The 26,545-nt window shown below is 41.7% G+C and overlaps 2 protein-coding genes across 5 annotated transcripts; one reads left to right on the top strand and one right to left on the bottom strand.

Moving 5' to 3' along the window:
- Positions 1 to 643: 643 nt before the first annotated feature.
- Positions 644 to 14,246, top strand: PCID2 (PCI domain containing 2). 4 transcript variants are annotated; one of them, XM_071807641.1, is made up of 15 exons: positions 644 to 717; positions 1,162 to 1,246; positions 2,765 to 2,854; positions 3,410 to 3,483; positions 4,236 to 4,303; positions 4,845 to 4,884; positions 5,361 to 5,415; positions 7,109 to 7,212; positions 7,963 to 8,038; positions 8,163 to 8,304; positions 9,369 to 9,469; positions 11,569 to 11,642; positions 11,813 to 11,938; positions 12,150 to 12,273; positions 13,295 to 14,246. In XM_071807641.1, the coding sequence occupies exons 2-15, from the start codon at positions 1,211 to 1,213 to the stop codon at positions 13,382 to 13,384; spliced, it is 1,200 nt and encodes a 399-aa protein (XP_071663742.1). In that variant the 5' UTR covers positions 644 to 717; positions 1,162 to 1,210; the 3' UTR covers positions 13,385 to 14,246. The 4 variants fall into 4 exon arrangements, with proteins under 4 accessions (XP_071663742.1, XP_071663734.1, XP_071663738.1 ...); XM_071807633.1 differs by having other exon boundaries at positions 654 to 754; XM_071807637.1 differs by having other exon boundaries at positions 663 to 765.
- Positions 11,639 to 26,236, bottom strand: PROZ (protein Z, vitamin K dependent plasma glycoprotein). The gene is made up of 8 exons (XM_065829613.2): positions 26,022 to 26,236; positions 24,231 to 24,394; positions 23,150 to 23,174; positions 19,991 to 20,104; positions 18,475 to 18,606; positions 16,022 to 16,107; positions 15,819 to 15,942; positions 11,639 to 15,295 (listed from the first exon to the last, which is right to left on the bottom strand). Exons 1-8 carry the CDS (start codon positions 26,185 to 26,187, stop codon positions 14,784 to 14,786), a joined length of 1,323 nt encoding a protein of 440 aa, XP_065685685.2. The 5' UTR covers positions 26,188 to 26,236; the 3' UTR covers positions 11,639 to 14,783.
- Between the last annotated feature and the right edge of the window lie 309 nt (positions 26,237 to 26,545).

The raw sequence follows: 26,545 nt of genomic DNA, 5'->3' as shown, positions 1-26,545 counted from the left end.
GAAGCACCAGCGCCAAACGGCCGCCCGCGTCCCGGTCACAACCCCCAGCCCAGCCAGGGCAGGCCCGGGCCTGGCGCTTGCCAGCCTGGCGGGTACCGAGCGTGCTCCTTTCCCAAACTGACGTTGGCGCTTTTAAGAACGACGGTTTCAAGAGTTAAATGCTCGGTTTAAACTTCGTGGGCACAAGCCCCCAGAGACTCCCCCGCGCTCCCGGCGTGCGCCGCCGCAACCGGCAAGGAGGGGAAGCGGGCGGGCAACCCGTGCGCTCCCCCGGCTAAGAAGCGCAAAGCTTCTGTCAGTGGGGGACCGGGAAGCCACACCGGGTGCCTGTCAGCGGGTACACGGTATCACAAAGCCTGGGCTTCCCCGCCCTCCCCATGCCTGATACGAGGAAACAACAGCGAAGACAAGGGCAGCAGACGAGCCCCTCCGCACCAAAGGCAACAACAGCCGCCCCCACTGCCCGCAAACGTAACACTTCTCCGCGCACGAGGTTTATCACTGACGCACGCCCTCGGACCCCGCCCACTGCGCTTTCCCATTGGCTATCCGGAACAAAGCCACGCCTCCCGGGCGCCGCGGCGGGCGGGGCAGGGTGGTGGGAGCTGCGAGTCTGTCACGTGGCTCGCCAGGTCGCTCCCACCGCCCCTCGGCTATGGGGAGCGCGCCCGTGCTTTGCCGGATACCGGAAGTGTGGCAGCCGTTGGCGGAAGCGCGGTACCGAATGGCGGAAGCGCCGCGCCGTGGCTTGAGGGTGGGCTTGCGGTAGGGCAGGGCCGGGCGAGGGTGAAGGGCGGAGGGGCCGCCGGGTGCATGGTGGGGGTGCCAGGGAAGCGGGACCGTGTCTCATCACCCCGCTTCTCCCTCTTCTGGCGCCTGCCCTCCCGTTTTCGGCACCCGCGGGCTTCCAGGGCCCTCTCCCTCTTCGGTGCCTTTGTGCCGGGGTTTCTCCTGTACACACAGCTTCCCCTGGTAGGCAGCTTGTGTTGCTACCCTGCTGTGCTTTCCCCGAGGCCCCGTTCCTGTGCCCGTCAGGCGGCAGGAGCTGCCCATCAGCGAGGGATTTGCTAAAGTCATCCCGTGTTTTCTCAGAGCCAGGCGGGGGATCTGCGTGAGATGCTGTCGCTTTGCTCTTTTCTTAAACACCCGTTTATTTTGCAGAATGTGATACATCTGCCTTTTATCTGGGACTCCTGCCTCTTACGTTTTAATGGCGCATATCACCATAAATCAGTATTTGCAGCAAGTAAGCAATTTTTTTTTTTTTATTTGTCAGCACTGTTATGTGGGTGTATTTTTTCTTTGCTGTAAATACATTACCTTGCTTAAGAAATAAATCAACCTGGAATGTGTGATATGGCAGAGAAATGTACTTCATAACTCTGTGTTAAGTATACTGGCTGTGTGCCAAGGATGTGTACCTGGAATTTCTGAAAAGCATCATGGTTGCAGATGTAAGGGATAGTGAAGTAATTTATCCATAATAACTAATGTGGTGGGATTGTGTGTGCATACAGTAACAAATGGAGCTCAGGGGTTCAGGAGGTACAGGAATTTAAGTACAGAAAGGCAGAGAGACAGTGTGTATGTCATGGATGATGGAGAGACCACAGCAGGGTCACAAGGGTATCAGGTAGACTGAAATTCCAGTGTCAAGCTTTTAGTGTGACCACTCTTACTGCTTCTTTCTGAACCATCATATTTTCATCACTGTTACCGTCTTATTTCAGTCAAGTCAATTGAGTGAAGGGCACAAAAAGAGAGTAATTGTTTGGTTTTTAGTCTCAAAAATTGAGTGGCTGAGATCTCCCAGGACAGTGATCTGTTCTGAATAGTCAGCATGTTCTCCAGCTGACAGTCCATTTAATGTTTAATAAGATCTACTTCTAAGACATAAAATTAGCTCTCCTTTACTTGAAAAAAAAAGCAAAACAGAACAAACAATCTCTGAAAGAGTTTAAGCAGTTGATTTTCCCTCTTTTGCTGCTTCCTTTGCTATTTTAGTCTACGATTTTTTCCATTTGGTATGACCATTCCATACATCAAAAACTTTTTTTTTCCCATATCGGGACACAAAAATATGACAAATAAAGCACAAACAGTGGGAAAGAAACTCTAGAAGTAATATCTAAAACTATTTCCACAACTGAAGAAATTTCCAGCTTGATGTCACAATAAGCTGCTCAAGCAGACTGTTTTTTACAAGGAGTTATCTTTAGAAGGAACCAGAATTAAACGGTTCTTCCACAGAATATAACATTTATAGCCTTAGCAGCTTTCAAAAGTATTCTATACAGAGTCTAGTCCAATATCAGACATTGCCTTTGGAATGATGGCTTCGTGTTTAATCTGTCTTCATTTTTAAGTGTTATTCAAAGATTGTGCCTTCACATATATGTTTGATGCCCCTAAGTCCAACTGGAATTTTTAAAAGCTTAACCAAATCTGGTTCACAACTGCTGTTTTATGATGTTAGACGCATGTAAGTTGTTTGGGGATTCTCTGGTTTGCTTGTATCCTACAAATAAGGAAGAAAACACAGTAGTGTTCACTCTACCTTCTTCCTGATGCTGTTTTGAAAAACAGGTGTGTTGAAAGTAAAATATTGATTCATTTAGTTTTAAACCTTTAAAAACTCACCTTTGGGTTGGTATTGATGTGAGTGAACAGTGGTAACAAGAAGGTGTTTTTCGTTGTCATGTGTAAATATGTTGTATGGCTGTGTCTGGATTTTGTTCTGTAATGTGTCTGGTTTTTTTGGTAGGTACAAGAAGCTATTGACAGCAGAGATGGACAGTTTTGTGCAGAATTGGTATCATTTAAACATCCACATGTTGCAAACCCAAGGCTACAGGTTAGAACCTGGTTTTGACCTTTCTTTTGGTTTGCTCTCAGTTTTCCTAGCACTCTATATGGGTTCTTTTCCATTGGAGATAAACCTCAGAAATCTGTTTCACAGGCCAGAGCAGGATCCCCTTGTAGGTTGGTTTCCCCTTTCGTTTCACAAGGATATTGTATGTTTCAGATTTTTTGTTTTCCTGGATGGCTTTTTGTGTTTCACTTTGAATTGTTTTCTGAGTGGGTACGGTTTTGAAGGTCCCTTCTGGACAGGTCTACATTAATTGGTAGTGTGGCACAGCGGGAGTGAAAATAAAGAGCAAAACAGTGGGTAGCAAGGATCCAGTGTTTGTGCTATATTCATTTTGGATAATTTTATTTAAGGTTATGGAGGCAGAATGCACACTAGCAATTCAGGACAGTGGTTGTGATTATTAATATAACTTAAGGTTCTGATAGATCACAAAGGCATGTGTGCATGAAACTGCCATGACAGAATATCTTTGTGATGTTCTCTTTCTGGTACCTTAGATGTTCCTTTTAATGTTTCATTGGTTTATTCTATCCTTAGCTTCCATCTCCAGAGGAGAAGTGTCAGCAAGTTTTGGAACCACCATATGATGAAATGTTTGCAGCCCACTTAAGGTAAAGATGGACCAAGAATGTGAAGTCGGTTGTGAACCATCCAGCAGGCATGAGGAAGCCTGTCCTTAAGTTGACTTTGTTACTTTTAAGGGCTTACATCTGAAAACTTGGTATTTATTACTCTTATAAATCAAGCTAGAACTGCAGCAAATAAAGACCTTCTCTTTCTTCTCCATGTATAGTTTACTTTATAGTTTACTTTAGGTAGCTGGCAGTCATCTGCATAGAACCATTGACACAGCTTTTGTTTTGGTGCTTGCTGTTTCCTTTGCTTTGCATTTCCTAGCTACACAACAATTTAGACTGAAATAAATACAAGAAATAAATATTTTTAGTGGCGAATTTTAGTCATAAAAGTACTCTTAAGAGTTTTAGGACCTACATAATTCTCTAAGGCTTTTATTAAAAAAAATGCATTGACAGAGTCTTCAGTTCACTTTCAACAGTCTTGGAATTTTTTTTGTCTGTGCTAATCTTGGTGACAGTTTCAATAAGCATTAACGTATTACAGTTGATACTGTGTATATTATAGAAACAAATCCCCCTTCAGCTCTCAGATCAGTTTTCTACAATTATCAAGCTTAGTGCTGTGTTAAAATACTTGTGCCATTTTGTTAGCAACATTTCTAACCGTATTTCTGTGTCTCTCTTAAATAAACTGTAAAGCTCTATGCCTGTTAAGATGCAAAAAGAAATATTTATATTGCATCCGTGATATTTTCTGATGCACTAATGCACCTTTTCTTTGACAGGTGTACTTATGCTGTTGGAAACCACGACTTTATAGAAGCATACAAATGCCAAACAGTTATTGTCCAATATCCTTTTCCATAAATCCTATATGTTGTTTTCAGGTTAACTATGTCTGCTTGTAGAATAAGTTATCTTTACCTCTTTTAAAATCTAATAGAATCTGATCTGCTTCCAAATACGCCTCAGCTATTTAGGTTCTTAAGAAGGGAAATGCAGATACACTCTTCTTTCAGCTTTCTGTAGGACTAAGAAGGAATCTGTCACTTTGCTCTAAAATAGAAAATTGATTTCTCACGAGAGTGCAGGAGACAATCAAATCGTTAACATACATCCCAGTTTGTACTTGGCTGAAGGGGAAGATACTGATAAAGAAAGCTGCTGTCTTATATCTAAGGGACCAGTGTTTCTCACGGCTGCTGCTGCACCGAGGAGTGCATGGCTGTGCCCATGTTCTTCCCTGCTGCCTCTTTGCATCCCAAATCCTTGTCTACTTACTTTGTTGTTGGTTTGTGCCTTTTCATGTAGCAGTACATGGTACCATGCAACTGCTGGTTTTTACATCTGTGCTTCGTTTCATAGTATTTTAAATTCTCCTCAATACAACACATCCTTCTTGCGAGCATTTCAGGCACATAAAGAGGAAAACTGGTGAGTACATCATAAGAGAGCTGCTAGAAACTAGACTCTTACCTTTCACTAGCATAATACCATAGTAGTCAAACTAAAATTACACCTGTAGTTTTTATTTATCCCCAGCGATACTTAAATGAAGCCTGATTGGTTTTGCTGCCTGTTTGAGTTTTTAGGTCCAAAAGTGTGAGCTTAATTATGTAGAATGGTCCATAAGTAAATGTGAATCATTTTTTTTCAAGGTGGGATAGTATTTTATTAAAGCCACTGTAAAAAATGTTTCTGAATTAGTTCTTCCTCCAGTGTAGGATTTCTGAAATGTTGAGATCTTGAAGGCCTTTTAAAAGGTGCATCCTTCTTTATTTAAAGGTTAATGTATGCTTTTCTGGCTTTATGACCAACTAGCCAAAAAAAAAAAAAAAAAAGCTTGTTTCCCATGTCTTACTTGTTGCATGATTTGTACATACTAAGTATACTATGTTTTACTTTTCCAGGGCTTTACCTATTATGTATGCTGTAGCCCTTGATCTTCGAATTTTTGCTAATAATGTAAGTAGATCTGATTAACAGCCTCATGGCTTCTCTACGTTAGGATTTTCCATGACAGAAATATTTGAGACTTTATTGCATAGCCTAATTTTGATCAGTACTATTTAACTCATTGTTTAGGATTTTGTTGCCACACTAAATCTATCCAGTCCCATTGCAAAACTAGGTTGCTCCATCTGCCCACCTCCCATTTGCACCTGGAACTAGAGGGGTTCTATGGACCTGCATGCAACTCACAGCAGTTCCTTAGAGCATATAAAATGATTAAGTACTGTCTTTATAGAGTAGCGTGGTGGGACAGCTCACTACTTCATTGTGTTATCCTTGGGATTTGATGGAGGCTTTGTAAGGATGGAGACATGCCAGACAGCTGAGCTAATCTAACCACTTGCCACATCTGAAGAGGGAAGTTTCTGCTTCCTTTTTGCTCTTTCATTTGTGTGTACTGCTTGTGATGCTCATCGGAGCCCTTGCTGAGTCCATACAACTGCTGATAAAAAAAAACTACACAAATTTTCATTATTTTTCTCAGGCTAGTGATTTGAAGTAGCTTGTGTAAGGATCTAATGAGAACTGCTAGGCCAAGGTAAGTGGCAGGATTGTGATCTTGCTCCTAGTCACTTTACCTGAAGAGGTGGAGCTGCAGCTCAAGTTAGGTTAGAGTTTGACCATATCTAGTGTTTTCAGCGTTTGTCCCCTCAGCAATTTCTTGTGCCTACCCACCTACAAAATGACACATTTGGCATGCTTGCAAAGCAAATATTTTTTTTTTGTGTGTGCCTGCTCTATAACAAGTCTTGATTCCCAGTCTGAATGAGGCAAATTTGTATACTTGAGATTCATGAGAAAGGGGAAGGTGGGATCAGTCATACTGGAAGTGTTTGAACTCTGTCTTCTAACCTTAGTATATTCAAAGGATGCAGATACAGAGAAGACTTCTGCAGTGAAGGAAGCGTTTCCATTTCTTTTCCGTATGTTTCAGCTAATGAGAATGCAAGCATTATATTAAATCTTTTTAGAAAGCACGTAGTAAATATCTACTCACTAATTTTTCCCCCACTCTTCTTAGTTGTTTTAAGTTCTGTATTAGTCAGTGCGTGGATCTTCCCCATGTGTTGTTGTCAATTTGTTGTTTTTTCTTGCCACTGTAACATATGTTTTGCATTTCTTCTGAAAATCCCAGGTCCTAGCAGTGTGTATTACTACTAGAAAATGGTGAATGTGGTTTAGAAATAAAATTTAGCCTTCATGGCTGTGAAGAGAAGCTTAGTTATAAATTCTAAAACTCCATAACTGGGGAATCAATTCAGTTTTCTTTTGTTCAAAAGACTTTTTTTTTTGCCAGACTCTTGGTCTTTGGAAACTTGAGTTGCAGTGTTATTGCTTTGGTTCAGCTATCAGGTGGTCCTGAATTTAGGTTTCTGAGAGCTGCATTAAAGCTTAGTAGCTCTGAAGGTAGGAGAGGTCAGTGCTATTTTCAAAGGACTGTTCTCCTGCACGCTAGGTTTGTTACATGTTCAGGAGCCTCTCTGAGTGTTTTCTTTTGTGAGCTTGATTACCTTCTGGGGGATAGCAGGCAAGACAATCTGTTGCTATAAGACTTTTTTAAGTGTTATATTAAGGAAGTAAACCATTCACAACCCAGCAAAGCAGGATGTGGAATTACACGTTGTTTCTTGCTGTGTAATTATAGGCAGATCAACAGCTGGTGAAGAAAGGGAAAAGCAAAGTTGGTGACATGTTGGAAAAAGCAGCAGAACTGCTGATGAGCTGTTTTCGAGTCTGCGCCAGTGACACGTAAGTGAAAGATCCTCGATAGAACTTGCACTATTAAATTGTTAAGAACTAGATGAACTTGACAGAAGATTTTTCCATTTACTAAGACCATGTCTGGTTAAGAACAAACAATTCTGAGGCTTGTTTCCTCTTATTTGTAGTCTCTTCTCTCCTGACTATTAACTGCAGCTGGAGAGGCCTCCCTTCAGGTTTAACATTCCTGGCAGATGTTGTTGGGAGGGACTGATTATGTCCCTGTTTCTCAGGAAAGATCTTTAACACTTTAGTGCCCTGTGCAGTTTTGAAGCTTGCTTCATTATGGTTAGATGGAGAACAGGTGACTCTTTGCTTTCCAGTCTTAGCAATCTTAATACTTCTGAAGTGGAGAAAATGCTTTTTTCCCCAACCATCTTTCTTTCACTTTGAATACTATAAGCAACTGCTATGCCAGTGTATGTGTTACCTGTAGACTGGAGTGAGGATCCTGATACAGATGAATAATATTTTGCATGACATCATTTAATTATGTTGAGGAGAAATGTAGCAGAGCTGTTTAAAATTTAGAGATGGGAACACATGTTCTGTTTTGACAGTGCTGGTATGGTTTAAGACAAGGACGTTGGCCTTTACTTTTATTTTCAGACACGTATTTTTTACCTTAAAAGTCCATAAAATATCAATGGAGGGAATTTACCATGAGGACAAAATCATGATTTTCTTACAATATTCAGTACTAGTAGTTTTTTTTTCTTTTTTCTTTTCTTGTGACAGTCGAGCAGGCATTGAAGATTCCAAAAAGTGGGGCATGTTGTTTCTTGTGAATCAGCTGTTTAAAATTTACTTTAAGGTAGGGTTCAAGTCTGGTAAGCTGTTTTGTGTTTCATATTCTAAGTCAAACTCACCCTGTTTGTGTGATGTATTATCTACACTCTCTGAATAAAATGCCTTTTTTTTTTTTTTCTTTTTAACAGATCAACAAACTCCATCTATGTAAGCCCTTAATTAGAGCAATTGACAGCTCAAATCTGAAGGATGAGTATAGTATGGCACAGCGAGTTACATACAGATATTATGTTGGACGTAAAGCCATGTTTGACAGTGACTTTAAGCAAGGTACTGTGTGCCAGTAAGACAGATCTGAAGTCTTGCTGTTTGCTGTGAAATCTGGCTGATGTCATGTGTCTGTGACTCAAAATGTGTGTAGAAGGTACAGGTGTGTTTGCATTGATCAAAGGAAAAAAGTTGTGCTGAAAGATCCAGGGCCCACAGGCTGTGTTACATCAGAGATAAAATTGCATGATGCTTCTAATTGTAGTATATGCCCAGTTTAAAAACACTTGTGCCAGTGAAGTCCTCTCTAGTCTTATGCATTATGTGCATGCATAATAAAATATATGAGCATCCAAAAGAATAGGTTTGTAAAAGGTTTCACCAAGAACGCCTTGCAACTCTCTTGTCTTCTTCGAGTTGCTGTATGCCATGAACAAAACCTTCAGCAAACTGTTCTGTAGAATTAGTTTCTCAGTACATCGATTTTTGGAAGATGTAGAAACCACTTCTCTGAGATTTCTTATTAATGAATAGAAATTCTTCTAGAACTGACCTAAGCCCCTGAGCAAAACCTCTTCTGAAGACAGTTTTGTTAACTCTAAACAGTGCCTTCTACCTGTCAGGCTTGTCATTTTTGTCTGTCAGCAAAAACTGATGAGAGATTTTCCTTGTCCTGCTGTGTGATCTCACACGCACATTTCTGCAGTTCAGCAGATGTGTGCATCACGTGCAGCTTTCATCCTCTGAAGAACCTAATGTGTGAATTTAGAAAATAGAATTCTGCTTCATCAGCACTTCTTGAGATTCTCCCCTTGTGTAGTAGTTACACGATAATTCTAGTGAAATGAGCTGAAAATTCCAATATTGACTGTAATTGTTACCTCTGACAGGCCTTTACAAGGTGGGGTTTTCTTGACTTTCTGGAGGAGGACTTATTTTTCTGGTAATACTTTGTATTTTGTGTGGATCTCCAATAATTCTTACAGCATTATTCTTAATGTATTTTGATTTTTATATATAATTTCAAATATCACATGTTCAAGCTAGAGATGGACACTGAGCACAGAATTTGAGTTACAGTTTTAATCTGTTTTTGTTGTTGACTAGCACTTTATTTGTGTCTGCAGCTGAAGAGTATCTATCATTTGCCTTTGAGCACTGTCACCGCTCAAGCCAGAAGAACAAAAGAATGATTTTGATATACCTGCTTCCAGTAAAAATGTTGTTGGTGAGTTGATGTTACTCTTCAGAATTGTTTTTTGGGGGTGCAGATAACCAAATTGATGCTCATTATGGTTCTTGTTTTTCCTTTACTGAGATTCAGGGGTGATCTATGCCAGACCCCCTTAAGAGCCAGCATATGCACACTTTTTTTGTGAGAGAATAGAAAATGTTGAATTGTAATTCATAGTAACACAGGAGAGAAGAAAGGGGGGAAAAAAACAACCCCAAAACAACCACAACACACCTCCCACTCTCCTTTCCCCCCTACCTTCCTCCCACCCGGGTAAAGGTGCAACCTGAGGTTACTCCTGTAATAAAGATAACTTTGAGCTCTTTGGAGAAACACTTACCAATGTGACTTGGTCACGTAGCAGAGCACCTGCCTGGTGGTGATAAACTCTGCACAGATGGGCCAGGCAATGTGTGGGTTCACTAGTACAAATCTGTCTGTGGCTTTCACCTGGTGAAGAAAAGGAGAATGTGCAAATAGATGGCAGAAGATGACTGAGGGGGGTTTGCCACAGGAGAGAAAGAATTCCTCTTTTCGGGTTTTCTATTTACACCTTGTGCATTTGCCCATTTGAGGCATGTCAGAGGGCTCATGAAGTAGAGCATTTTGGTTTTGAGCAAATTCATGAGGACTAGTTATTATTTGATCTTTAATCTCTCTATTGAAAGAATTAAGCACATCTCTGCTTTTAGTTCCTGTCCTTTCCTATGTGCTGTGCCGGTATTTGTGTATCCCTGAGTTAGTGGGATTATGTAAACAATTAATTCAGTGTGACTGAGGGCACAAGCACTGGATTTTAGTGTTTCCAGTTCCTGGCCCTATTACTGAAGTTTCCCATGGGGAATGTTGTTGTCACCTGCATCTGTGAGTTGCCATCTTCCACCTTTGCCCCAGCCTGTTTGACCATCTTCCCTTTTCCTTTCTGTGCTCCCTTTCCCATCTCTTGCAGTGTTACTCAATTACTTTGCAGCTGTATTTCCATAGTGGACATCTCTCATTGGGCAAAGAGAAAGCATGATATGACAAGTGTCTTCTCTTTTTCATTTTTTTGTTTATTGACTTTCTTACTGGTTGTTTTCAGATCAGTCAGGTGATAAAGGAAAACTCATAGTCTTCCTAAAAACTTCATCCCAGTCTTGACTGGGTGAGTGCCTTTCAATTGGTGGGTCCCTTAGTGCCTAGAATTACTGTGGCTTTTCTGGAGCAGTTCTAGTGTAAAAGACACTAAAGAAACTAGATAAAGGTCATTGTTTTTACAGTTGCTTTTTTTAATCAGAGCCCAAACATTAACATGAACCTTAAACTCTAAATAGCTTCGATAGGTTTTTTTTATACTTAGCAGTTCTCAGTAGCCATGCAGCTGAGTTCTGCTCTCAGCTAATCCTCCAACCAGGAAAGGAGTTACCAACAGCATAGCATGATGGTAACTAAATTTAAAGTCTGACCCAAGTCAATATGCAATCTGATCTCTACTGTGCAGGGTGAAAAAAACCCAAAGTTTCTTTTTGATAGTGTAGATGGTTCACTCTTTCCTGATCTAGCAATGAGAATTAATTTTGTTTCTTTAAATTTAAACTTCCTTTTTCTTTCTTTTTTTTTTTTTTGGTGTGTTTTGAGATGACATTTTTATTTCCATACAGAAGCATAGTGAGGAAAAAATCTGGTGCAGACTGAGCTAACACTGCACAGCGCTGAAGCACTGCTTGTATTATTAGCAATGCTTGGGATTCTCACGGTTCTTCTGTTTGCAGATTAGATCATGCAGCCATGACATAAAGTTTGGATCTTCCTTGGCCTCATGTCACAGGATCTTGATTTTGCGAGTTTTTTAAGGGTTCTCCAACATTAAGAAACATCAAGACTCCCTAAACCATGAAAAAATAGGTAGTTATCGTGAGTTGAGCTACAAGGTATTTGGCGAGGCAGGGAGATTATTTTACAAGTACTTCTATTGACCTCTTGTTCTGTAGGAAAAAAAAAAAGTGGTTAAACATTTGTCTTTTTCTCTAACAAATGTGTTTATAGCTTACTGGATTACATTTAAAATGCATTTGACTTTATCCTGGAAAACCTGGAAACCATTTCTTTTTCAGGGCCATATGCCAACAATTCAGCTCTTAAAAAAGTATGACCTTATGCAGTTTGCTGAAGTAACAAAGGCTGTGAGGTATGATAATTACTTTATTGCATTGTGTGTTAGTTCAAAAAGTAGTATGGGAAAGGTATTTATGTGGGATGAGGGAGGAAGGCAGTGGAGGGGTATTGCTACCAAGTCAGACAATTTCTTTTCTCATTCGGGTGAGGCCTTCTCTTGTTTTCATTTCGTCACCCTCACAGTGAAGGCAATCTTCTCCTCCTGAATGACGCCCTAACAAAGCACGAGACCTTCTTTATTCGATGTGGAATCTTTCTTATCCTTGAGAAGCTGAAAATCATCACGTACAGAAATCTCTTTAAGAAAGTGTAAGTATAACAAAAACTACTTTTTTTTGCAAAAGCAGATTTAATATGGCTTCACCGAGGACTGAAATGGAAACGTATCTGCTCCTTAGTTCTGAGAACACCGAATTCCTGTTAAAGTGAATTTATTGTAGAAAGGCCATTTTTCTAAGAACCAGAATTTTTAAGTCATTGTTTCTCAATAACAGATTTTTTTTCCTGTTGTTTCTTTCAGATATTTACTACTCAAAACCCATCAGCTATCTCTAGATGCCTTTCTGATTGCCCTGAAATTCATGCAAGTAGATGATGTTGATATTGATGAAGTCCAGTGCATTTTAGCTAACCTTATATATATGGTATGTGCTGACCACTTGTTGGGTCCTTCCAGACTTCAGACAGTAAAAAATATTAGGTAGAGAATAAATGATTCTTACAAAAAGCATATTGGTAATCCAGGTTTTCTTGTGTGGGAAAAAAAAAAAAAATTGATTCATTTGTGCCCAAAGTGAAATGTTTTCATTTGCCCTGAGGGCTTCCTCTAGTTCCTCCTTCTTTCGCAGGAATTGGTTTAAACTGAAGTTGAATTTTACATTACAAATCCGGTATTGACATTTCCATATATGCATAGATACTGATTAAAAAAATACAAAAAATGTAACCATTAGGAAATGGGATTTGTTCCTCTGCATTTGAAGTGGGAGACTTGACATTCTAACATTAGAAAAAAATAAGACCAGATTTCTTTGGTTTTGTTTCACATTTTATCTTTTACTCTAAATTGATCTCAGCTGCTCATGAACAGATAAAGGCTTGAAATCAAGAGATTTCTAGTAAGTCAGAGGTTTTGGAGCGGCATTATATTGCCAGCAAGAAAATGAGCCACTTTGTGTCTGAAACAGGTTCTTTGGTGTGGTCTTGAAGTAACAGAGGGTGGGATTAGATGGCTGGAAGACTTATTTCAGTGTTACACCACCACATGTCTGAAAAGGAAGTACTGTGTCATTTAGTTTATTAAGTTTGGAATAGTGATTAATTAAAATCCTAATGTTAAAGTGAGCAAGACTAAATTTAGAAACACTTCTGTAGAGGTCTGTCTCTTCAAGCAAATGTAAGCAGGCCCACAGGGGACCATGGCAAGAGGCTCTCAGTCTTACAGCACCATCAGTACACAAACAAACATGGGTATGGTTCCAGCTTTCTGCTTACTCTGTGAGTTCACCCAGTTACGTAAATTGGATCCTTATAGATACTAAGTACGGTAGCGCAGTGACTGAGTATTGGCACAGCTTTGCTTGGTGTAGTCTGAAGACAGCTGAGGTTGTAGGCATTGTGTTACCAGCTTCCAGTACTAATGCTGTCTTTTTCTCCTTCTGCCAGGGTCATATTAAAGGCTATATATCTCATCAGCATCAAAAGCTCGTGGTCAGTAAGCAGAACCCATTTCCTCAGCTGTCAACAGTGTGTTGAGTATTGTGTCTTAGCCAGACAAGTACTTTTCAGATACTCAGCTTGCCCACTGGAGCTGCTCCTCATCACCCCAAGAACATTGTAAATGACCTGATTTGTGTCCAGCACTGGAATGCCAGGAGCTGTTTGTGACTCCTTTCCCAGAACGACCAAGGCTGCCAGTGTTACAAAGTGCATTGGAATGAAATGCTGACTTTTCAATGGTGACTTCCGCAGGCTTTCTAGATTGTTCAAGATATTTCATGAGGAAATAAAGCAAAGCATTCCAAATTCCTTCCAAAGTACTTAAAAGCTTTTAAAAAGTACTTTTTGTTACTATTTCTGCATTTATCTTTCAGAAAGGAGAAGTATCACCCTTTGTTACTTGTGTTAATCTATTCTTCAGAGTGGAAATTATGTTTTCCTTCATGGTTTCCATCTTGTTGAGTCTCTTCAATAGTCTTGCAGGTATTAAATGCTCTTTTTAAGCCTTCTCTAAAAACTAGAGAAGTGCTTGACACCAAAAGCTTTACTGTGTCAGTAATACTTACGGGTTTAAATAAATGTTGGATTTTTGTCTGTAGGTGCCTACAGATGGGTTTGTTTGTGGGGTTTTTTTTTTTCATTCTTGTAATATTTTGTTTCATTTTTGTTATGATGAACGAAAGCTTATGTAAGTAACTTATCCATAATCTGTTTTATTCTACTTCTGGGGAAATACTGCCACTGGATCCATTATTTTAAGTGTTACTACCTTGAGGGTTTTGTATTTTGTTTGGGGATGGTATAACATAACTTTGTTCGTAGTAATGGGATGGTAGTTTGGTAGTTGGGGGAGGGTTGTTAATTATTTTTGAATAAAATAAAACATATTTTTCCCCTCTTTGAGAGCTGGATTTTACTTTACCCACCAACTGGTGTGGACATAGTTCGTAAGGGAAAACACGGGAAACATTTTTCAGTGTGATGAGAGTGTCAAGTCCTATATCAACATAGGTATTTAAAGGCTTGGAGTTCCCCTGGTCACCTTAAGTTTTGCTTGTGTAAGTGCTGAAATAAGAATATGAATTTGCTGAATCAAACCTCAAGGTAACGAGTTTAAAAGGCTAATTTCCCTCTAGCAACATTTGAAGTCTCAGAAAAACATCAACACTTTTTGAGTTTTAGGACAAACAGTTCTAGGAAACTTGAAGTCCAGTCATTTTTTAGTAAAATAACTAGGTTTACCACATTGTGACTTTCACAGTACTGTGTGTCAATGGAAGGAAAGACAAAGAGGTTTTTCTGTATGATATACATATTGTTGCAACTTTCATTGCTGCAAATTGTGATAATCAAATGGATGTACTGGCTGTGTCCAAATGTTTCCTTGTGGTGACTGGTAGGGGTTTGGTTCTGGAGAGTTGGTTGTGTTTGTGTCTTATTTCATTTTTTGTTTAAACCATATCATATACCTTGCAGTGTTAGTGAATAGAAGCGTTTCCCATTCGGTGTCTTCTAGTGGCCAAGATCCCAGAATACCTGTCAGAAACCAAGTACCTTTATACATGGTAGCTAAAAAGCTTCCTCCAGCCAGTCGTTTGTCTACAGCCTCCTGGAGGTGTCCACAAAACTGCCTGTTTGTGAGGCTTATGTTGAGTATTTGTTTGCAGTCCTCAGCAGGAAGGTATGAAACATGCAACTCATCACCTTGAAGTTCATCACCTTCCATTCTCCAGCCACTGACCGTACCAGCCAGTTTTGGAATTAAAATGTGTTCTGCAAAGTCTCTTTCAGGGATGCAAACAGGAAGCTGGTGGTTGTTGCACTCAACATGCTCTTGGAGTTGTAGTAAGGCGATGTTGTTCTCACCAGTGTCTTCGTCGTAACGGATGTGTATGTGTTTCTCGCTAACTTGCATTGTCTTCTCAATTCCACTTGTTCCATTAGGGCCTGTGAAGCAACACATTTCACTGCTCTTAGGAATAATTTATCAGATTCCTGAACACTGCATGCGAACTATCAGCTGCCTAGTCGTGCTGGGAAATACGTGCAGTAGGGAAACTAAAGGCGCTCTTTCTTGAAACAGCTGCAGTAAACTGGGAATGATGCCTTGGCAGCTCTTTAATGCTATGTAGAAGCATGCATCATTTCTGAGGGAAGGACAAATACTCAACAAGAAGTAAATTTTGGCATGAAACAAAAGCCACCTTTAAATCCACCTGGTTTAGCTTATCCTGACGTGCTGAGCTCTGAGTTGCATCTCATAGGCAGTTGTCTCTGCTTGGCTTTTAGGGTGGCCTGGGGCAGCTGTGGTTCCAGTTCAAGATACTTAACTGAGATGCTTAAATGACGTGACAGCAGATTTGTTTCCCATAATTATTTTTATACCACAAAATTTTTAGTAAGCTTTTGTTTTAAAATTAGCAATCAATATTAAAATATGCTACAAGAGAAAATGTGTTTGATCACTTACCAGCACCAACCCTGATCTCAAAATGCTTGTGCAGAAGGGCACACTCTGCTGTAGTTAACACAAAGTTACTTTTTAGCAGTACTCCTCCACAGAAGCCCTTCCCTTCTGAGTTTAGCAGTAGGACCTAAAATAATGCAAAAAGACCATAGATAGCACTGTCCATGTGAGGTTGAGTGATGGATTTCATGAATTGCTAGAAATACCTGCCAAGGAAATCGCTCATCATGTTTCTTCCTTGTTTCACGTATCAGATTATCACTGTCTTGCAGTCTGCCACATGCACATTGATCTAGCAAATGAATTGAAAAAATAAAAACCTCATGCTGTGTCACTTCAAGACAACTGCTGCCTGCAAATATCTTATTGCTTCCGCCTTGACTTCGGGGTTTCGTTTTTGCACCAAAGAAAAGGAGAAGGACAATTTCTCAACTGGGGAGAACTGGAACAATTTGCTTGGCATGTATAGTCTAATAGCTTAGTGACAGCACTGAATATTTTGGGTCATTGCTTAGGCTTGTGGTGATCACATTTCACTGTGTCTGTAACTAATGAAATGAGGCTGCCTTTCCAGCCAGCCATTAGCACAGCCTGGTTCCTTGTCTTTGTATCCTGTATCTGAGTTGTGTCAAATACCTGATAGCTGTGGCCCAATCTACACAAGGTTAATTCTGGGTTTTCCTTTTAAAAGCTGTCACTCTGGCAATATGCATGTCTTTGTGTTCTGCTTCAGACCACAACTGTGCTTTTCAGGTGGATCTTCCAGTAATCTGCATTAATCGCACTTTCTCTTCACCTTGTGGCATAATCTTGGATCACACACGCTGTTCAGGTGAGCCAAACCAGAAGACAGCCTCCAAAAGCACACAAAACGTACTGTCATAACTTAATGGGTGCTTAGTCCACAGGACCAAACTCCGACTAGTCTGAAATAAAGTGTATGATGTGAAATGTGCATTTGGTGCGGACATTAAGTCTTCATCATCAAAAGTGTGTCTCTATAGCTCAACAACTATTTGGCTGCCCTACTTGCTAGTATAGAATCACTTCGGTTGGAAGAGACCCTCAATATCATCAAGTCCAACCATAACCTAACTCTAGCACTAAACCATGTCCTTACAAACCTCATCTATGCGTCTTTCAAACACCTCCAGGGATGGTGATTCGAACATTTCCCTGGGCAGTCTGTTCCAGTGTCTGACAACCCTTTCCATGAAGAAATTTTTCTAAACCTCCACTGGTGCAACTTGAGGCCATTTTCTCTCATCCTATCACTTGTTACTTGGGAGAAGAGACCAGCCCCCTCCACGATACAAGCTTCTTTCAGGTGGTTGCAGAGAGCGATAAGGTCATGACCGTGAGCCAGCACTGTATGACCATGAGCCAGCACTGTGCCCTTGTGGCCAGGAAGGCCAATGGCATCCTGGGGTGTATTAGAAGGGGGGTGGTTAGTAGGTCGAGAGAGGTTCTCCTCCCCCTCTACTCTGCCCTGGTGAGACCACATCTGGTGTATTGTGTCGAGTTCTGGGCTCTTCAGTTCAAGAAGGACAGGGAACTGCTGGCGAGAGCCCAGCACGGAGACACGAAGATGATGAAGGGAGTGGAGCATCTCCATTACGAGGAAAGGCTGAGGGAGCTGGGTCTCTGCAGCTTGGAGAAGAGGAGACTGAGGGGTGACCTCATTAAAGTTTACAAATATATAAAGGGTGAGTGTGACGAGGATGGAGGCAGGCTCTTCTCGGTGACAACCAACAGTAGGACAAGGGGTAATGGGTCCCAACTGGAACACAAGATGTTCCACTCAAATTTGAGAAGAAACTTCTTCTCAGTGAGGTTAACAGAGCACTGGAACAGGCTGCCCAGGGAGGTTGGGGAGTCTCCTACTCTGGAGACATTCGTGTGTAGCCTCATCTAGGTGTTCCTGCTCTGGCAGGGGGATTGGACTAGATGATCTTTTGAGGTCTCTTCCAATCCCTAACATTCTGTGATTCTGTGTGATTCTGTGATTCCCCTCAGCCTCATTTTCTCCAGACTAAACAGCCCCAGTTCCCTCAGCCACTCCTCATCAGACTTGTGCTCCAGACCCCTCACCAGCTTCATTGCCCTTCTCTGAACACGCTCCAGCACCTCAATGTCTGTCTTGTAGTGATGGGGATGGGCCCAAAGCTGTATTGAAGGTGCAGCCTAAGCATACTACCATAATTTTAGTAGATCTTATTTCTGAGGGGATGAGATTAAATGAGACTGACATTAAAAAATGAAGAGGGCTACGGCTTTAAACTAATTCACATGGCAGCAAATGTTGCTCTTCATTTATCAGACCATCAGGTGCCTGATTGGAGACAATTGAACCTCATTCCCAAACAGACAGGTTTCCAGTGGAGTTCCTCTACTGAGCATAGGAGTGGAAAATCTGGCCCAGTGAGCAACATTTAGGACGATGCAAGTCATCTCTGTAGAGCCATGTTTAAATGTTCAGATCAAATATTGCTTCTTTTACCACTGTTTTGGCATCTTAGATGTCTCTAGATTCCTGTGTTTTCTGCCCAATTTGGAAGGTAAGTGATATTCTCAGCATTTGAGTCCTTGAACAGGCTGATCTCATTTGCCCACCCCAGTACTGAGCATGTGCCCCCTCTATTTCCACGCTTACACCTACCTAATGCGATGCACTGTTTTTTGTCCTTGCCAAGCTCGTAACCATCAGCACAGGAACAACGGTAGGAGTTACTTCCCGGGTAGCAGAAGTGGTGACATCCTTCCTTTGCTTGGTGGCGACATTCATTTTTAGCTGAACAGAACAAGCAGACAAAAAGCATTGGCAGTGGTTCAGCTGGAGTTTTCTCGCACAGCTGCAGTCCTCTTTACTAAGCATTTTATGCTTACTCACTTTATGAGGTGGGCAGGGACTCTGGCTTGGTTGTATTTCCCACCACATTCGTTTTCCCCTTGTTAAGCAGAAATTGGAGACAGCTGAATCTCTGCATCTTCCAGACTTGTTGCAAACTGTGCTCACCCAGCACCTCACTGCACCAGACTGTCTGCACCTCTGAGTTTTGGAGAGCATTGGTAGCCAAGGGTCAAACTAGGCCTTCCATGAGAACCTGTGGAAGGATGCCATGGATTTCCTTTCTACCCTTTTAAATGAAACACAAGTGTCTGCACTGGGGGAACTGTTGCATGTATTAAGAAGGCAGGTATTGCCTGAGGAAGAAAAAGGCTAACACTTTCTGCTTTTCAGCAAAACCAAATGAATAGCTCTTATTTCTCATCCTTGTCCTAAGAGAATTTAAACTAATAGCTGCCAAAGATAAGAAAAAAAAAGAATGGGAGTATTAATCACCTTTGAAAAAATGCTCAGTCAACTGTCTGTGGCTGAGCAAACACTTAAGCTTCAGCAGAACACAAAAGGAAGAACAGCTATTTAATGGCAGATCTAGCTCATAGATGGATAAGTAGCAAACAACTCACATAATGTGGCTCTCTAAGGCCCACGCTGAGCTGATACAGTTCCCAGTGCCGGCCCAAGCTTTGTCACCTTCTGTGCTCCCCAAGAAGCTGGTCTGTCTCTACCCAGTCACACCCCTTATACAGAAAATGACCCAGCATTGCGGCAACCAGGGCGTCTCCCAGCCCAAGGGACCTCCAAGCCATACTGATGTAAGGGCTGGAACGTAGACCATGGCTTTTTATGTGCCAGAAAGTGTCTGTTTTGCTTTACATCTTTTACACTTCCACTGAAAATGGTTTGTTTTCTGGAGTCCTGAGGGACTGCCTTGTGGGCGCGTGTGGCCTCAGGGGCACCAAAGTGGCTGGGAAGCCACGATGGCACCACAGCCCTGGTTCTTTGAGCCACATGTTGCCTGGTACCATGACAGGACAAGCAGCTGCTGAGTGCTGGTGGCAGTGGGCAGGGCTTCCTTTGGAGCCCACCCATGAGGGGGACTTGCAGCCCTTTTGCTGTGTCCCCAGAGAAGGGAGGCTCGGAGAGAAGAAGCAGCCAGCATAACCTCAGGATGCCATAACGTTTCGGTAGACAGGCAGCACACATCACCCCTGCTCTGTTTTAACCTAGAAACTGATGGCCGGCTGCAATGGGAGAGTTGCATATCGTTTCCTGGAGTCCCCTACGACAGAAGGCGATAGGGTCTCTCAGAAATGGGACAATGCCTTACCGAAAGCACAGTTTTCTCCCTCGTAGCCCTCGGCACAGGTGCAGGTGTAGCCGCGAATGCTGTCCTCACACACACCGTTGTGCTGGCAGGGGCTCGATGAGCACCTCCTGCCACCTGCAGAAACGCCAAAGGAGTCACCACCACTGACCCAAATTACACAGCCCCCTTCCTGGCACACGAGCCACTTGGAGAAATGTTGCAAAAAGGTCTGGAAGGAGATGGGCTACATGTCACCGAACTGCTCCTTGGGAGTAATTTTAGCCTGAGCCTGCTTCCAGAGGTGCTTCTGCAGCCCCTGGCAGGGATGCTGCGAGGTATCCAGAGGCATTTTGCACTTCTGGAGGATGGATCTTCTGTTTCAGAGAAAAGCACTGACTTCCAGTTCACACACTCATTAAAAACATATTATGAGACTGGTGTTTTCGGTCTCCTGTGTTAGGCTGATATGCATATGGATTAAAAAAAAAGATTATGTGCATATATGAATAAATAAACCTGGCATCAAAATTATACAGCAAGCAACATCAAACAAGGAGGAAGGCTGTCTTTCACACTCCTGTGTAATTATTATACAGCAGCTCAGACACTAGCAGCCTTGGTCTTTCTGATGAACTGAATGTTGAAACCAAAGGATGCCTCACTACAGATGGAACACCAGGCAGAGCTGCCAGTTTCCCTTCATGCTGCCCACTAGAAAGACCCCAAAACAGTTTGGAAACGTTCTCCAAACAACTGCTTATTGTAGACATGAGCGATTGGGGGGCAAGCCAGAAAAGTGTAACCTGGGACATGCTCTCCAAACTTTTCAAAATTTAAAACTTCATCAGAGAGGTTAACTTCAGTCAGCGGGCTGCCATAACTGATATCAGGGACAGAAAGGTGAAAACTCTGCCTGATACAGGGAAAAAACACCCACCCACCTCAGGCTATGGGCACGTGTATCTTTGAGTGCTAGCTGTACTAAAACATTGTCTTAAAGCAGTTACCATCATCACCCCACCTGCAGTCAGATCCCACCAGCATATCTCAGCATAATTTAGGTGTTTGGATGGGTCAGAGGGGACTCATCAGCACAGCTGAGCAGGTAGAGCTGAAGAGTGAGGAAGTCCAGCAGCAGTGATGGGTAGCTGAAGATAGGGAAAGGCTGCACCTATAGCCTTAAGCGAGTTAGATGGTTTTAAGCCTCTGAAATGCATGCTCAAATGTAGGTAAGGAAGTCTCAAAAATGTCTGGGGTCAGGTGAGGTTCTGTGAGACTGGGAAAAAAAAGTAAACCTAGTGACTAGCTTTACTAAAGAAGGAAACAGAAGTTTTAAGGAATTACAGAGAAATCAGCACTATTTTTGTTACTGGAAAGCCACTAGAATGATTAAACTGTTTGTAAGCACTCAGCAAAATAAGAAGGTGGTCAGTAACTACCAAAACGCATTTTTCAAGATCAAAGAATCCAAACCAAATAAATCTACAGGATAAGACCTAGTGGGGAATCAGTGAACATCATAGAACAGAAATATCTCAGATGATGTCATTAGTTGAGCCATGGAAACACAGAAAGGAATGCACAAAACTGTTTGGAAAATTATGTATAAAGAGAGGTGTAGTGTTGAGAAGCAGTGGAACAGTCTGCCCAGGGAAATGGTGGAATCACCATCCCTGGAGGTGTTTAAAAGACATACAAATGAGGCTCTCAGGGACATGGTTTAGTGCTAGATTTAGGTTATGGTTGGACTTGATCTTAAGGGTCTCTTCCAACCAAAATGATTCTATGATTCCAATATTTAAGTTTATACTGCTAATAAAAAAGAGTTAGGGACAAGTGCAATCTCAAGCCAAGTGCCCTGACTGCGTACATCCACACTAGAGCAAGATCAGCTCTGATCTTTCAGCTTTGACTTGAAGAGACCAAGGTGGAACAGTACAAAACAGAGCCAAAGGGTGAGCCAGCATTAGGCCAAGTGGGTGCTCAGCTTTTCTCATCCTTTTTCTCATCACCATGCAGATTTATCCACTGTACTTTGGATTATGGAGGGAAAGCAAGATACATACCAGAGATCTGAAAAATGAGACTTTGGAAGACAGGATGAAAAAATGGGTTTGTCTAAGGAGGAGGAAAAAAGGCATAGAGATACACGGCAACACTCTTCAAAATGTTAGAATAGGTATCACAAAGAAAGAAATGCACACTGTTCTTCTGCAGGAAGAAGACAGGACATGATGGCTTTGAATTGCTGCAAGAAAGCCGCCACTGAGGCCAAAACCAGTAATGCATCCCTATTATGGCTAAGCTTGTTTGGATGGACCATTCTCAACTGGTTGCCCTTCTCTCTTTACAGACTGTAGAGATGGATCCATGCTTGGTACAAACATCCAATGACTGAAATTAGGATAAATTAATCCCACCCTCACAGCAGTAATGAAACACATACAAAAGGCCAGATATTTAGTATCATTCTTCATAATATTTATATCATCAAATACTAATTGCTGGTACCACCTCCTTATTCACTATCTAAAATTAAGATTAGAAATTAATACATGCTGAGTAAAAAAAAAAAGCATTATGAAATCTTAGGACAAGGCATGCAGAAAAGGAAGGAATAGTAACCATAAGCTGGTGCCCAGGCTCCTTCTTGATGGTTTGTGTAGTTACATCAGTCCTTCAGCTTTTACAAACTCATTTCTTGCCTTGACAGCTGCCAAGGGATGATGCAGGGCCAGCCTCCAGAATTTGCAGACAGGCCAGCAGCTTTTAACACCTATTTAATTCACTCAGGTTTAAGTGTTAGGTTTGTATTTGAGCGGTTTTGCTGGTTAAGCTGTGCTGCTCTATTGTATTAGCAAAGCAGACTTTCTCAGGTTCCAGGTAGTTCCAGAATAGCCTTAAGTTCAGGAAAAGAAATAGCCTATTTGTTATTATATTATCTACTCACCTTCAACTTTTATTTGCTTTGCCATCTTAATTGCTTTTCCCTATTTATTACTTTTTTAAAGCTTTCACATCAACACTTTTCCTCTTGCTGTACTAGAGACATGAGATAGTGACTGGGTGTTTCTTGTAGCATAAACTGCTAAAAACTCTCATAAAACCAGCATTAGACTGAACCATAATCTTCACAGTGTGACATTGCTATGAAGGAGAGAAAACAAGAGGCCAGCTTACCATAGTAGGCATCCCAAAACATTTTCTGGAAAAAAAAAGGGGGGGGGAATTAGATTTTAATTCTCAAATAAAATAATATTTTGTAAATATTTTGGTAAAACAAAAACTTTGTAAGACAGAATATATACTACATTTTATGAAGTGCACAACTGCAAATCCTGCCCTGACAGCAAAATCTGAATGACATGAGATGGGAAGGGGTTTGCTTATTTTTTTGTTTCTTAAGAAGCTATAAAGGAAAAGAAACACTTTACATGCAGGAGGGAAATATCTGAATCCTTTAGCAACACGGCTTCCTGGAAAAACTGTTTGGCCATTGTCTCTCTGGCATGCAGTGGCCTGGGAAGTGACCCTGTCCCATCTCACTTGTGCCCCAGTAGGTGCTGCTGGAGACAGAGGGGTCAGCAAAGATTGGAGATGCAGGTCACTAACAGCTGTCACCACCTTCATGTGCCCCGCTTTTCCCTGGGTACTCCCAAGCAACTTTGCCGCTGCTTTCCCCAAGGGGACACCTCTCCTGACTGCTTGTACCACCCCTCCATCAACTTTCCCCAAAGCACCGAGACCACCTGCGCACAGCCAGATGGCTGTTCCCTCTGCTTTCCCTGCAAACAAAATCTCCAGCCAGATTCCCAGTAAAGAACATAGCATCCAGCTGTACGTGTCAGGAGGGCCTCTTGAGCAAGAGGACTTGTATCTGCTGACCAAGTGAACCTTTTTCTATAGGTGCCACTCCACTACGTGCTGGTGCATTTCTTCCCTCCATCCCAACAGCCCCTTTCCCCTCCTGGTCCTCAAGGAGTGCTGAAGCTGTATTTCCCTGTGTGTGGTCACGGTGGGACAACAGCCATATACTTCTGCAACATAAGGCACAGGACACATCATTTTCGGGAGGGGACTTCAAAAGTGTCAGAGCTAACCTCTGCATTTCCATTTTGACCACTGAAGATACCTGCTTTCTACCTGCTGAGATGCAAAACACAAAGATTTCATATGGAGAGAAATTCAAACAAATTAAGCAGGCTGCAGGGCTCAATTTGATAGTAAAGGACCAAAGCACACAGGTAAACAAAATACTTACAAGCATTTCATCATTTTCAAATACTTCTCTTGCTTCTTCATGTGTACATCTCTCTTCAAGACATTCCCTTTCCAAGCTGCCTTGAAGAACCTCCTCAAAAATTAGGAAACTGGCACGCCTCTGTCTCTTGATAACTTCATTTGCATCATCAGCTGATATAAACACTGAAACATTGTATGACAGAATGCTATCATCAGTACTTAGATCCATTTCCTTATATATTTTCAACATTTAAAAAAAGATCTTACTAAGCAGCCACTTTTAATCATGAAGAGAGATCTTTCAGTTGATTCAGGGTTTCGACCACATTAAACTTACAAGCTGGAAGAGCCCTCTTTCTTAGCCCAAACTCAGCTGAGGAGTCTCGGGAAGTTTCAGGAGAGCCTGACTTGCTCCCAAGCAGAGGGAATTTGAAGCCCTTCCTAGCACATTTTTTTCCTGCACCAGGCACACAGAACAGTGTTGCTGTGGCACGTCAAGGGAAAGGGGAAAATTATTATCATAAAGGCAGAGGCTATTTTATAAGACTGCATGGGCTTTCAGATTCATCAGTAGATATGAAAATTATTTGTATTAATTTATGATGATGGATCCAAACTGATGCTCTTCAGTCTGACTTCACAGGGATCTTTTACTGAGAAGCAAAACCACGACATGACTGAGTTCCCCATCAAATCTCTCTTACGGGGGATAAATAGAAGCTACCCCTCAGCAATGCTCAAAGTTACGAGCGCTATATCATATACCAACCTTTATGGGGAAGACATCATAATCTTTTTTATTTGAGTAAATAGGAGGAGAGATCAAAGAAATGAGAGTTATCTGATCTTAAAATTCCTCTTTGCAATGACGCTCATAACAAAAACTGCTGCCAGCCGGATGGCTGGTACTGTGCTGGAGCCTGTTGCCTTTGACATTAAGCAATCCATACCTGCATGTGTCAGTGTGCATTTGTCAGTTCTCCTGTGCTTGCAAAGTAAACCCATTGGGGTAGGGACTGGATTTGTTTTTGTTTGGGTTTTTTTTTGCATTTTAGACAGTGTTTGTGGGCCAAGCAGTGCTGGGCACAATGGTTGAAATAATCAATAATATTAGATTTGGAAAAAGTGGCAGCAACAACAAAATTATTCTGAAACTGCATACAAATGCTTGGTTATGCTTTGGAAGGATATCCGATAAGCAACAGGTCTGTATGTGACATTAAAAAAGAAAAAGCTTAATGATTGTATTTTGCATTTTGAAGTGTTATCTGACACTCCAGTGCATGTTTCTGCTGTGCAGTGGTTCCAATGCATCCAGCACACCTGGCAGTCCACCTGGGCTGCGTCCAGGGGCGTTTTGACCTTCTTAAGCAGTTGCTATATTTTTTTCCTTGCCCAGCTCCTCTTTATTTTTGACAAACCATGGAGGACTGATACAGAAACATAAATTTATTCAAGCAATGGCGAGCATGCATCTCAGCCTCGTTCATAAGGCATTTTTATTTCAGCAGCAACTAGAAATACAAACCAAAATTCTCTTTAATATTTGGGGTGCCCTTTAAAAATGATAAAAAAAGACAAGATATCACCCCGGTGTAAATAATGGTACTTCAAAATTACATTGCCTCAGTAATCTACTGCAGTTTTTACTTAGGTAGGAGAAACGTAAGGAAAATACAGAACAGACAGTTGTCGGTGGCATCATCATGTGCTACAAGATAAACATAACACAAGGTACAAAATTACTGTTGTGTTTAGAGAAGCAGTAGCACAAATCAGAATTAAAGCCGCAACAGAACAAAAGCCATACCTGTCTGCTCTGTCTGAAGGAAAAGGACAGAGACAAGAAACAATATCGTCCAAGAGCACCTTGCCATCATCACCCTCTCAGCCCAATGGCTGCTGCCTGCATTCCTGCAGTTCTTGGGGGAAATGGCTGCACGAGAGATGTTGGAGTTTAAAGTCCAGCTGCACATGAGAAAACAAAATGTTTCAGGGCAAATCCTGGCCTCAATGTCAACACAGGAAAAAAAACACCCAACTGCTTGGTGGTGCAACAGTGTCCCTTGTCTTAGGGCTCTGGCTGAAGGTGGAGCAGGTTTGCCAGCTCCACTTAGAGCTGCCCCAAGATATTGGTGTTCCTCCCACCCCCCAGCCTTCACTTACTGTAACACAAAATGGGGAAAGATGAACAGTGTGAACATTTCTTTGTACCATATCAAAGCACAAGCTGAATGATGACTACAGGGATCAATTTTATGGCATGGCTCTCTCATACACGACCCCCACACAATGTTTGCCAGGGTTTAGCTGTGCTGGTCAAATCCCATCGGT

Source organism: Patagioenas fasciata, chromosome 1 (genome assembly GCF_037038585.1).
Source record: "Patagioenas fasciata isolate bPatFas1 chromosome 1, bPatFas1.hap1, whole genome shotgun sequence".
Taxonomy (NCBI): Eukaryota; Metazoa; Chordata; class Aves; order Columbiformes; family Columbidae; genus Patagioenas; species Patagioenas fasciata.
Note: the sequence above shows the minus strand (reverse complement) of the source record. Positions and strands in the feature narration are given on the sequence as shown.